General features: G+C 34.0%; 1 protein-coding gene across 5 annotated transcripts; it reads left to right on the plus strand.

Moving 5' to 3' along the window:
- Positions 1-1,739: 1,739 nt before the first annotated feature.
- Positions 1,740-8,670, plus strand: LOC110794715 (U11/U12 small nuclear ribonucleoprotein 48 kDa protein). Of its 5 annotated transcripts, none has more exons than XM_056842991.1 (6): positions 1,740-3,316; positions 3,575-3,689; positions 4,466-4,573; positions 4,926-5,717; positions 5,831-5,865; positions 7,954-8,670. In XM_056842991.1, the coding sequence occupies exons 1-4, from the start codon at positions 1,962-1,964 to the stop codon at positions 5,577-5,579; spliced, it is 2,232 nt and encodes a 743-aa protein (XP_056698969.1). In that variant the 5' UTR covers positions 1,740-1,961; the 3' UTR covers positions 5,580-5,717; positions 5,831-5,865; positions 7,954-8,670. The 5 variants fall into 5 exon arrangements, with proteins under 5 accessions (XP_056698969.1, XP_056698970.1, XP_021855369.2 ...); XM_056842992.1 differs by having other exon boundaries at positions 5,835-5,865; XM_021999677.2 differs by having other exon boundaries at positions 5,831-8,670.
- Positions 8,671-13,519: the final 4,849 nt, after the last annotated feature.

Here is a 13,519-nt window from a genome sequence, read left to right on the forward strand (position 1 = left end):
TTTAGTCCTTTACAAATTCTTGTAAAAGATCGTCACGGCTTGTGTACTCAAGGGAGCTCTTAGCTAGTTAGCCTTCATGCATCCATCTTCAAACACTCGATTACACTCATTACGTTGAGGAGATTAATTTAATTTTGCAGAGGTTGAAGGAAAATTGTAATCAAACAATTAAAAAAGAAAATTTGGGGGCTTCTTCGGTAAGGAGTGACTATTATTGGAGTAGTTTACGCTTCGTGTGACCGTTTAGACTCATTTCTATTCTCCTTAATTTTTTTATTGTTTAACGTCTTTTTTAAAAGTTAAAATAAAAACATCTAATATTTGAATATTTCTAACAGGAGAAAATTAACTTTATAAATGGTTTACTTTCCTATTTTTCAAGAAAAATCGGTTCGATCTAAAACCTGTTTATATTATAATACAAACTTTTAGGAAAGACGATCTAACGGTTAGACCGATTTTATGCATGCACTTTAACTAATTAATTAACGTTCAAATCAATTAGTTAAGTTTGAAATTCAATTAGTTAATTAAGCAACGAAATCAGTTAGTTATGCAACCGAACCTACTCCGTATTAGTTAAGCACTAAACCAATAATTAGTTAAACAATGAAATTGATTTAGTTAAGCAATGAAATCAATTAGTTAAGATTTTATGAGTTTTAGTTATTAATAAATTTGTTCGAAAATAATAACTATTCGACTCATAAATTTAACTGTCTGTCTTTATACCTTAACTATTTTGTTATTCAATTAGTTATGAGTCTATTACTTATAGTTATATTTTACGCTAGTTTAGTTAGGGTGAGTTTATCCCTAGTCTTGAAGGGAGTCTTGAGGTGAGTCTCAAGCCTAAATCTTGGGATAATGTGGTAAAAGACTACACCAAGTCTTGAAGTGAGTTTGAAAATCCAAGACTCACTTAAGACTCCATTTTTTTCTCCCACCAATCAAATCATGCCACATCATCAAACTCCATTTATCTTATTTCACCCAACTAAATTATTAATAGTTTATATATTGTTTTGTTTCATTTGCCTTTAAATTTATGTTCTAGATCTTTTTAATTTAATACTTCCTCCGTCTTTTAATACTCGCAACGTTTGGACTTTTGTCACTATTCATATAATCTACTTTGACTATTCGTAGTGTTTTTTATATAAGATGAAACATAGTCACGTGGGATCTTGTTAGATTTGTCTCAATGTGTATTTTCAAAATATCAACTTTTTATAATTTTTGCATAAAGAGAATTTAAGATATAAATGATCAAAGTTGTGCATTGGCATGCGTGAAACTAGCAAACGTTGCGAGTATTAAAAGACGGAGGAAGTATGTTGTATTATTGTTTCTAATTTATACGGAATATAAGTCAATTTCGAAATTAACATTCTCTGTTTTATTTTTCATTTTTTTTCTCGGATTATAAATTACTTTGTTTGTATATAAGAAAACAAAATTTCAATGTTATTTAGAAAATGTACCCAAAAAAAAGATATATTTTAGGAGTTAGGTGAGTCTGAAATGAGTCTGGGGATAATGTGTAAAAATAGGATGAGTTTTGTGTGAGCATGGATAATAAAAAAAAGTTAGTGGAAAGCTGATATGGCAGAGTCTGTAGATTGAAGGTGAGTTTGGTGATAAACTCACCCTTAGTACCAAAAAAAAAAGTAGTCTAACCGTTAGACGGTCTTACACAAAAGCTTTTGAAATCGGGACTGGGTTTTTGAACACTCTACCTGCATCAACAGTAGCTGGCTTCTGGAGAGCTCCCGCCGATAGTATGAAATTATGATCAGACAAACTCTTCCCAAATTTATTAGCAGTTCAACCTCAAATATTCCCTCCAAATCACAAGTTCTGCCGTTTCTTGCGTTTCCATTATCATCTAGCTTATGTCAAGTTTTAATTCATTTATGCTTAATCTTCTGTGAAACTCGATCCTAAATTATGCTCCTTCAATGAATCCTCACTACCCAGTTCCCAATTCTTCCACCTCCTTCTTCAACCCCTTAAACCCTAACCCTATTTTCCAAAATCCCCAATTCAATTTATGCCCACCTTTACCGTCACCACCAGTTCAATCTCCATCGCACCCTCAAATCCCTCTTTCCGACTTACCCAATTGTCTTTCTTCACTCAAAAGCCTCCTGCAATCATCAAACTCTACTCTTCAATCGCTATCCTCTCTCCTCCCCCCTCTTTCCCTCTCCTCCGATTCCCTAATTCAATGCCCCTCAAACCCTAATCACTGGGTTCCCCCAAATTCCCTCTTTCTACACTCGCTTCATTGCCCTTCATCACTTGATTTGGGCACAGACTTAGATTCCCTCCAGTACCCTAAAACCCTGAAATCTGAACAGCATTTGATTCAGCAGAACAAGTTTGTTCAGCCCCTTAATGACCCCACATCAGAGCTCTGCTTCTCCCTCGACGATTATGTCGATTTTGGTTCCAATTTCTTTTACCAGGGTTGCCTGGGTGTTGTTAGCTCAGCAGATGATGATGCTACTAGGAGGATTTTTACACTTCCCGGAGTTTTATCAGTCGAATGTGCGAATTTCGTTGGTGTTAGTGACAGGGAAACTGATGGGTTCTGGGAAAGTAGTGTTAAGATACTTCCATCCGAAATGTGGGTTGTTAAAGGTGAGTTTGAGCAGTGGAGTGATTACCCCAATGAGTACTCATACAGTGTTGTTAGGGCCTTCGTGTGTTTGGAATGTGTGAAAGAAAGTGATTTGTTGCCGTGGTTAATTGCGAATTCGCCTCGTTTTGGTGTTGTAATTGATGTAGCTATGAGGGATCATATGTCTGTACTCTTTAGACTTTGCTTGAAAGCAATGAGGAGAGAGGCTGCACATTCGTATGGATCTTTGTTCAAGAGTAATGTTGGGGATAATGGTCATAAGTTGGATGTAAAATCATTGAGGTTTAAGTGTCCTGTTACGGTTGAAGTTCTGAGAAGGCTGACATCACAGTTATCCATCTTGTATGGCGAAACAAGTGCGAAATCTTTTGTTATTGATATGCTTCGGCATTTGTTGCTTAAGGCTGTATCTCATGCCTTATTGTTTCCTTTAGACAGCAAAATTGAACACAGCTCTGCCATTGAGCAAGAGAATACTACTGTGGTGGGTCAGTCTGCAAGGGAAGTTAGGGAGAACGAAGGAAATGATAGAATAGATGAAAGGATCCTTAGCAGGTCTGTTTTTGTGTACCAAATAGCAGCTGCTATAGCCGCATTGCACGAAAGGTCAATGCTTGAAAAAAGAATCAGGGCTCTCCGGAATCCTCTGCCGCTTCCTGCTTTTCAACGGTTTGTTCATGTCAGCTTATTCTGTTTGATGATAACCGTACTAAAAAAGTCACAATTCCTATCCTGTTGAGCTATGTGATGATACCTACTTATACTAGCTTCAATTTCTGCGTGGTTGCCTGTTGCCTCTTTGTAGCTTGATTTTTCATTTTGGGGGATCTCATCCATCCATATTATTAGTTTTTTTGGTGTAGAGATATGAAAGAAAGCTTCCCTTAAAAGAATATCCAATTGTTTGTATTTTTTTTCTGTTTGCAGGATGGCTGAGCATCAGCATATTTCAAAGAAGGCGGATGAGGAACGCCAAAAGCGTCCTGATTATAGACGATTGATTGAGCACGATAGCTTCCCTTTTCAGAGGCAACATGATCAGGCATGTGTTCAATGCTTGATATGCAAATACTTTGATGTACAGTTGACGTTTAGATCTTTCTTTCTATGGTTAGAAGATCTCTGTTCAGTTTGTTGTTTGATGTAAAAAAAGAACAGACTTGGAGTAAGTAGAGTTAAAAGGTTACTTTTGAGATATAGACTGGCAAATGTTAAGGGATCAGTTAAGCAAGGCCTCAGGCTTGAGGGGTATTTGCCTGGGTACAAAGAATTCATAGCTTCTTCTAATATGCTATGAGTTACTGCTTATGTTTCTTGAGTGTTGTTTAAGAGTATTGGCAGCCTGTTCCATAATTTTTTTCCCATTCCGTTCATCTTAGAATGTATGGGCCTTATCTTCTTATATTCAGGGCTTATAGAGTAATCTCTGTATGGTTGATTTTTCATGATTGATGAAGTCGATGGAACATGTGGATGTATTAGGTCTTAGTTAACGACTTAACGTATATGTTAACAACTCGTGCCATTAGGGTGCAAAACACAGACTGTGTCAATTGCTTCCTCATAATAAGAAAGGTGGAAAAGGATTTAGTGAATATGGCATATATCTATCTTATTACCTAATATATTTCAGTGCATCACTGTTTTATGTAAGATAAGTGTGATGTTCATGTTGGTAGTAAACTTTCATTTCAGACGACCACATTATCTTCGTCTTAATTTTAGTTAGCCAAAATATAAATGTTTGTCAGTGCTGTTACTTCTTGCGTTGGCTGGGTATCATCATTATGATACCAAATTTCTCTGCTGACCAACCAGGACAATATGAAGATGAAGACTAGAGAAGAGTTATTGGCTGAAGAAAGGGACTACAAACGACGCAGAATGTCCTATCGTGGAAAGAAGCTAAAGCGATCCACAAAAGAGGTAAGAAACGCATTGTTCTTGTCTTTCTTTTGTACTTATTTACTTCTCTCGGGTTGCACTTATCCAATGAAAATGTATGGCCTTGCCTTTTGAACCTATAATTTAGTCTCAGCTTAACTTGTTGAAACATTTGTTTTTCTTAATGTACATCAACTTTTGTTATGGATAAAATTGTTGAGTGTTAATTCAGTAGCTGGGTTAAGAAAAATTGTGAACATTTGTCTATTCGATGGATAGGATGATGTCTGACTGATCCTGTTACTTTGTAGAAAACTGAGATTGTTAAAGTAACTTATAAAGTCTTTTACTGCATGGGCATTTTATTTATGGTTTGCTTTTTCTCAATTTAAAGGTGATGAGGGATATCATAGAAGAGTACATGGAAGTTATTAAGGAGACAGGAGGAATTGGAGGCCTTACCAAGGAAGAAGCAGATGGAGAAAAGTCAACATTTAAGAATTCTCCTGCTCATAATAACTCTACGAACTTTGAGATGGCTCATCACTCAGCAAATGATCAGCAGCATGGATATACGAAATCACTGGATTATAAATATGAATCTAAGGACAAAAAACATATTGATGCTTGTCCTAGTAGAAAAGAGCGACATAAAAGAGAACCTTACGGTCACAGACCACTTGAGGATGAAAGAACGAAAAGGGATAGAAGCTCTAGGGACTATCATTCGAGAAGCCCTAGTGCAGATAGAAGACCCAGTCGGCCAAGAGAGCATAGGAATCACACAAGGAATCAAGATGTTATGGAAACAGTTGAAGCTGAACGTTCCAAAAGCAAGTATTCTGCTCGTAATGTATCAAGCTATAATGACCAGAAATCACTGTATTCTACATCAGGCACTTTGAAAAACTCTTCTGGTAGAAAGGACAAAAGGAAATTAGAATCTCCAGAAAGAGGTAGATGGAAAAGGCATGAGAATGATGAAAGGGATTTATCAAGAAGGGGTGAATTCAATGATCGGTATGATCCTTCTGCAGCTAGTGGATAATTATGATGATCAGTTCATTGACAGCTGATCCACAAGGCCAGAATCTTAATACAATCACTGATGGCATGAAGGGTTTTGTTGTGAAGTATTATTTTGTTTTCTTCGAGGAAACTGGTGGATTTTGTGTTGCCTTGGCAGGTACGTTAAATCAAGCATTCAGCACATTTTACAAGCTTTTGGTTCATTTTTTGCTCATTATTGGCTTATTGGTTGTGATTCTGACTTGGTTTATTGACAACAATTTGCTGTAGGAAGTCATTCAGGCTTCGGCAGATTTTTTTTCTTTGTTCGTATCCTCCTTTGTATCCTTTAGCATTTATGCTTTTACTTGATTCTGCTTTCGAATGCTATGATTTATATATGCATGTGTTTTCTGTTTACCGTCGTCTTTTTTTCTTCTCTGCTCTTTATCTCATTTTTTTTCGCTTCTCTTGCACTTTGGCAATTAATCTTATGATAATTTGTCGGTTATGTAGAAAAAATGTGGTTGACAATAGTGTGAAGATAGAGATTATAGCTAAAACGTTGATAATTTGTCGTGACTATCATCATTCATCATAACATAGCTGAAAAAAGCTGGCTTCTGATTCCTTAGTTATGTCAAGCTAGTTGTCATTAATTTTCTCCAGTTCCGACTCTTAGTTTTGAAAAACTTCATGTTACACCTAAAACTTTTGAGAGTATAAGAGCAACTCCAATGGTTAGCTACAAGGTGGTGTAGCTAAGAGCGACTCCAATGGTCATAAAAAAGGACCAGCTTGCAAAAAGTTAAAATATATGAGTGGTAGTCAACTATTGGTACATAAATTACGTTATCATCTATGCTCTTTTGAACTGGTAGATCACGGGAAAAAATAAGTGAAAATGTAAAATAAATAAAATTGTCTATTAAATAAAATATTATGAGCTACAAGGTATTGTAGCCAATCAATTGAAATCTTTGTAGCTTAAAAGCATTGTAGCTAGAATTTGATGTGGCAAATTTAGCTACACCACCTTATAGCTAACCATTGGTGTTGCTCTAAATTTGCCACATCTAGCTACAATGTTTTTAAGCTTCAAATTTTCCTATTGGTTGACTACAATGCCTTGTAGCTCTATATAATATTTTGTTTAATTATAACTTTTTATTTATTTATCTATTCTATTTTATTCTTTAGCTACATGCTCATATGAGTTACAATATTTTGATAATTGCTTATGTAATTTATGTACCAACAGTTATATATGCTTAAAATCTTTTACTTTTTTGCCAGCAGGTCCTTTTTATGACTATTGGAGTTGCTCTAATAGACTATCTTGTTTTCCCTTAAAGCACATGGTACCCCCTTCTATATACGTAGTACTACGTATAAGAGATTTCCTTTTTTGTTTGAGAAATTATAATCTAGTCTATCAATTTCCCTAAGCTTGTTCAATTGTGTTGCGACCTTTTTAAGGCATCTGTGGACCTGTGGTGGCATTTGAGAGTCCAACTTTTCTGATGCTTGGATGTTTGTTTATATGTGGTAGCACCGTTTAAGAATCTTTTCGGAAACTAAACTTAGGGAAAATGTTGTTTGTCTGAAGATGCGTATATACATAGCCTTGAAAATGTTGGAATTACAATGTCAACTCTACCTGATAATCACAAGATGTGTTTATATTGTTTGGTATATATCAGTTTAGAGTTGCAAACTTACAATGCCGTCACTACTTCCAATTTCCAAACCCTTATAAATAGCAGTCAGCATGGCTGTTTTCCGCCTTTTATCCCATGTCAAACTTGTAAAGGCCTGTCAAATGGTCACTTTAGATCTAGGTTTAGTAAAATAAGGTTTTTCAATCAGGTCAATTGTCTGATGACTTTTGTGCCATGCCCTTTTCTATCTTTATTACATTCTTAGTTCATTTGAAGTTTCAGACCACAAATCTCTTGTTTAAATAATAAATACTTGTTCATGTTCTTCCATGATTTCGTGTCTGTTTGTTAGTCACTGTTCCATTTAACAACAGTTTTTATTTGTTTAAATTCCACACTGCATCATTTGTGATTATTATGGCATTAGAATAAGAGTTCGGTCATGAGTGCCATACTTGATAAAATGTCGAAACTGTGGATCTGTTTGACAATATTGTTGTACTCTGTATTTAAGTAATATTCGGATAGAGTTCATATACTTATCAGTGGACGTGCTATTCTGAATGTGGTGTTTCATTAGGGATTTTCAGTAATACCTCATTTCTTGTTACTCAATTACAAATTTTGTTATCATGCCAGTATAGATGCAAGGGTCTCATATTTTCTATTTTGTTAGAGTTGGTGAAGAGGTTGGTTCTGACTTCTGACTATTTTTATTTGAGATATTCTATTTTTGCCTTTTGTTTGCTGTAGATCTCAAAATTCTAATGATGATGATAACTGAAGTTTGTTTCGCCATCAGAATCTCTTTGCTCGTTGCTGCTCATCCCAGTTGTGTCACAGGCATCTCTTCTGCCCCGGGTTGACATAGGAGAGGGTACTCTTTTCTTTCGCGAGTTTAGTTGCATCTTTAGGGATCTGAGGGCGGAGAGGCCAATATCTGATATGTATTTCAAGATACATATCACCCCACTAAACGACAAAATAGAGATAAGATAAAAATGAAAGCAGGTGCCATTTTTCAAAGACATATGTCATTTTGGAAAAATGAATGCCATTTTTCAAAAACCAATGCCATTTTCCAGAAATGGATGTCATTTAAAAAAAAAAATGATTTTGTTCTTTAGCGTTTGTCTTATTCCTATTTTATCGTTTATTTATGAATACATATCAGATATTGATTTATACTTCCTCCATCTGATTGCTGATTAATCTAGTGGACATTTCAAAGAAAGTATTTTTTTTTCTTGATATTTTGAAAAATTGATGAACAAAACGAATGTCGATCGTGTTATTTTAAGCGATAACTCGAAGCCGAGATTATTATACAGCCCGGGGAACAATGAGGATATTTCATTATTCTAATTTCTAAATGTAGCCTAACGATTTGGGAAATCGTATTTGTTTTTTGTATTCCCGAAAAGGATTTTCTCTAATAAACGAAGTAATTTAACATGACTACATCATCAATTTGTTTGTGGACAAGATTAGAGAAAGGTGCGTTAAGTCATATGCTCACTAAAGCTTCTTTGATATGGGGAAAATTTGGATAATGTTCAAAACAAATTGCTACACTCAATTTCATGGTAGAGGAACGTATCCATGGTCCATTTCTTAAAGTAATACAACGATTTTGAATGCATGCTGGATAAGAGGGGTGCTTTAGGGATTTTTTTTTTTTTAACTAACGCAATAGGTGTTTGGTTTGCGGATTTTTAGTCCGGGTATGAGTCTTGAATGGTTCAAATTCATATCATGTATTTGGTTTATCAAAATTAAATTCCAAAATTACGGGATTTAAAAACTTAGGGAGGGAGGTGGATTTAGCATATACTTATACTTCAAATAACAAATAAAAAGAAAAAATTCTGAAATTGAAACAAATACCTGGTATTAATAATCAAGTTCTAAATTCACACTATTTTGATATCATTCTAATTCCAACATAATATCACTTTGCCAATCAAACATACCTTATTTGTTATCAATGTATCATCTTAAAGATAGAAAATAAAGAATATGGAAGGAATCCCAACGTATAACTATGTTTTCACTAAAGCTTTCAACACTCAATTTTATAACTTTTTTTTCTAGAGTTTATTTACTAATATCTGAACTTGTCATCATGTAAACTCCTTACTAATTCCAGTAAAAGGGTGTTCTCTGTTCACATTAAAAAAATAAGTTTCAGGTCCAGGTCCAATAAGTTCAGATAAGTTCCAATATGTTCCAATAAGTTCAGATAAGTTCCAATATGTTTCAATAAGTTCAGATAAGTTTCAATAAGTTTCAATAAGTTCCAATAAGTTTCAATATTAATAATAATATTATTTTTATTATTATTAATATTATTAATATTTATTAATAATAATAATATAATAATTATTATTATTATTTATTTATTTATTTATTATTAGTAATAAGTTCAGATAAGTTTCTATAAGTTTCAATAAGTTACGATAAATTTAGATCAGATAAGTTCAGGTCAAATAAGTTGAACAGAACGCAACCTAAGAGTAGTAGGACTACTTGTACATGATACTAGGCCGGATGAAATGAGTCCTAAGACTACTTGTACAAAGTAAAACTTGGTCTAGTGAGAATGATTATATCTCGGAAGTGACAACTAAGAAATTGTGGAATTTATCCATTATATTAAGCCGGGTACTTTAAGGGTGAGAATTGTCTTAATTACCTTTTCACCCACTTTCAAAGGGTATTATCCACTAATGTGAGATTAGGATAACCTGTACGAGCTAAGGTTACGGTCCAATAAGATGAATTATCCTCACCAACCAAAAAAAATAGTACTACTTGTACATGATAATACTAGGACAGGACATAAGAATGTCTTATACAGTTATACTACGTACAGTATTCCAGTCGAGTTCCATGTTTGGTACTCCCTCTGTCCTGGAATACTTGACCTGTTTTCCTTATCGGGCCGTCCCTTAATACTTGACCTGTTTCTAAAAATAGAAATATTCTAACAATATTATATTATTTCTCACTCCACCCTATTAACCCACCTACCCCCTACTCCATACAAAAAGTAATTAAAAATTCAACCCCTACTCTCCCCCAACCCCACCTCTTAACCCACCACCCACTAACTATATTAAAATAATACCCCACTATCAACTACTACCTATTAAATTAAACAAGTCAATTTAAGTCCCTTAAACTCTGTGCCGGTCAAACCGGGTCGAGTATTCCGGGACGGAGGAAGTAGTACATTACAGTCCTATGTGGCTGGCCTACGTGTGTTCAAAATCCAGTCCACGTGTCACGTTTCCAGAGCTGCAGCCATAGATATTGAAATAAAGAGTAGAGACAAATTGGCCGGGTGACATGCACCATCTTACTTCCTTGTGTTTAAGCCTCTAATGATAATGATTTTATGAGAGGTCCCTTATTTTTTGTGTCTTTCATGGCTTTCACTATCCAAGTTCCAATTATTATAGTTTAAGCAGTCAATAATATGTTGTCTTTTTACACTTATTTTGCTACATAAAAGTTGAATTTATGGCCCATTCGGCCTCTTACCATAATTTTAACGACAAACGTAACCTTATATTGTATTATTGGTCTTGTTACTAATACTACCAACTTATAACACATGGAGTGTATCCTAATTGTTTAGGCGTCAACATTGTTCTCTTATCTTATTTTCATTTATTTAAGAAGAAAAAACGGTTTAAATGAGTTGATCATGAATGAGTTTAAGGAAATTAAAGTACTCCGCATGTTTAACTTCTGTATCATGAGAGTTGGCTAACTCTAAGTAGACAGTTCACAATTTGTTTTAAGGTTTGGTACTTTGCAAAAACAAATCCAAAAGAAAATATATATAGTAAGTTAATTTAGATAAAATTAGATCAAAAGGTCTTGCATGCACAAGGTTTACAATAAATTTATTGTACACCAACATAACTTTTACCCAGTTTTCTCTAACTTTTACCCAATTTTCTCTAACTTTTATATTATTAAAAAAAAAAATTGATAGATAAACATTTTAAAGGACTAAATGATAAATTTGATACATTATTAGTGTTTTTGAAGAAATAATTTTTATTAAAATGAAAAATTTTATCACTAAAAAATAGATAATTTTTACATATATAAGGGTAACTTTTAAGCATTTTACGTTAACTTTAACTTCGGTGTACAATATTTATCGTACACCTCATGTAAATAAGAATTTGTGAAATCAGATTAGTTAAGATCAATGCTAATAAATTGAAATGAAGAGAATAACGCAACTTTAAGACCTTGTTTCGTTCATCTTAGCTTATTTCACTTATTTCATGAAAAATAAGAGAAGTTTATGATAAATAAGGGTTACTGTACAAATCATTACTATAATTACAAGCTTTGATAAATTCAAATAAGTTCAGATAAGATCAAATAAGATAAGTTCATGAAATATAAGCGAAAATCAGGTGACGTATATTGTTGTGTCATGCAAGGCCTGCCCCAGACGAAAAAATTTATAGTGTACTTTTAGTAACGAACCGTGAAAAATTGAGTATACCTCTGAAAATATCATACTTCACTTAATTCTTCTGTTCATTACTCAAATTAAACGGTTCAAGATCTGCCACCGAATCGTTACATCAATATCTTTCGTGGATATATTACCTACGTAGTACGTACCGAACATATTAACACATGGAAAGGTCAATCATACATGAATATGATTCACGGGTAAGTTAAGTATTGAGAAGCCTTTCATGTATGGTTGATACATATTGCTTGTTTCTACGACCAAAGGCAGTCCAAAATTCTTTTACGTGACTGCTTTTAATATTTAATATGGTTTTCTTTATTTTAATACAAAGTATATTTTCCAATACAATAGTTGGTGAGGAATCTTTTTCTTAGTCTCATGTAGTCTATTTTCTCGAGGTATCTTCTTATATTGGAAATTGTAAAATAAAAATAAATTAAAAAAACTTGTTTAAACATGATTCAAATCATGTACTCCCTCCGTCCCGGAATACTCGACCCGGTTTGACCGGCACAGAGTTTAAGGGAATTGAATTGACTTATTTAATTTAATAGGTAGTAGTTGATAGTGGGGTATTATTTTAATGTAGTTAGTGGGAGGTGGGTTAAGAGGTGGGGTTGGGGGAGAGTAGAGGTTGAATTTTTAATTATTTTTTGTATGGAGTAGGGGGGTAGGTGGGTTAATAGGGGTGGAGTGAGAAATAATATAATATTGTTAGAATATTTCCATTTTTAGAAACATGTCAAGTATTAAGGGACGACCCGATAAGGAAAACAGGTCAAGTATTCCGGGACGGAGGGAGTATCTCCAAACAACATCTAATTTTCTAGGCAAAATTACCACCTAAGCTACAATAAACATGTGTACTTATATGCATATTAATTTCTAACCATGTCATGGAGGAGGTTATGAGTTATGACCCTCGCTAGCCACCTATATTTCTGCCCTTGATTCCATGTAAGCTCACGAGAGGGATTAATTTTAGAGAAGCATTAAGCCTTTTAATTTTTTTTTGCCTTTTAGATTTAGATATTGGGCGGTGATAAAGGTCGGAAGTTACGATAATATTTAGTTGTCGTAATCCTACGGATTAGATTCTAAATGGAACATATATGCGTCACGTAGGTCATGCATTATCAAAATATTTTTACCAATGCAATATTTTACTATGAAAATATGTAAACAAGGTAGATACGAAGAAGGGAACAAATATTAATTATATTTATAAATAAATTAGAATATTTAGATTTTCCGATCTTTTTTGTAACGTGTATAATAGGTTAAAAAATTTAGTTTCCAATAACGTTCAAGATACATAAACATGTATATCATCATTATAACACGACTTAAAGGTTGCAGATTATGACCTTTATTATTTCGTTAGATATTAACCCCATATCGCTACAACGCAAAACTTGCGTGACTCTAGACAATTCGGTACATTGGTCATTGACTCATTTATCATACCACACAACAATAAATGACATGTTAGACAATTCCTTCTCAACAATATAATTAGGCAGTTCTCTTTTACAGTAGCTTGATTTTATATATGAAACAAGAACCGAGGAATTTGACCGATATTTGGTTGTTTTTCAAGATCAAACTTCTTTGAACTCTCATAAAAATATACCAAGTTTACACTACAAGAAATTGATTAATTATCAACCGCTTAAATTGGTTGGTAAAACGCGAAAAACGGTTGGTAAAAGATTTTGCGACCGCCAGCGGTCGCAAAAAGGCGGTCAGTTTTCACCTGGACGGTAATTTAGGAAACTCCAACTGGAAGGCGGTCGCTAAACTTTACCG

The sequence above is a fragment of the Spinacia oleracea genome, chromosome 4 (genome assembly GCF_020520425.1).
Source record: "Spinacia oleracea cultivar Varoflay chromosome 4, BTI_SOV_V1, whole genome shotgun sequence".
NCBI lineage: Eukaryota > Viridiplantae > Streptophyta > Magnoliopsida > Caryophyllales > Amaranthaceae > Spinacia > Spinacia oleracea.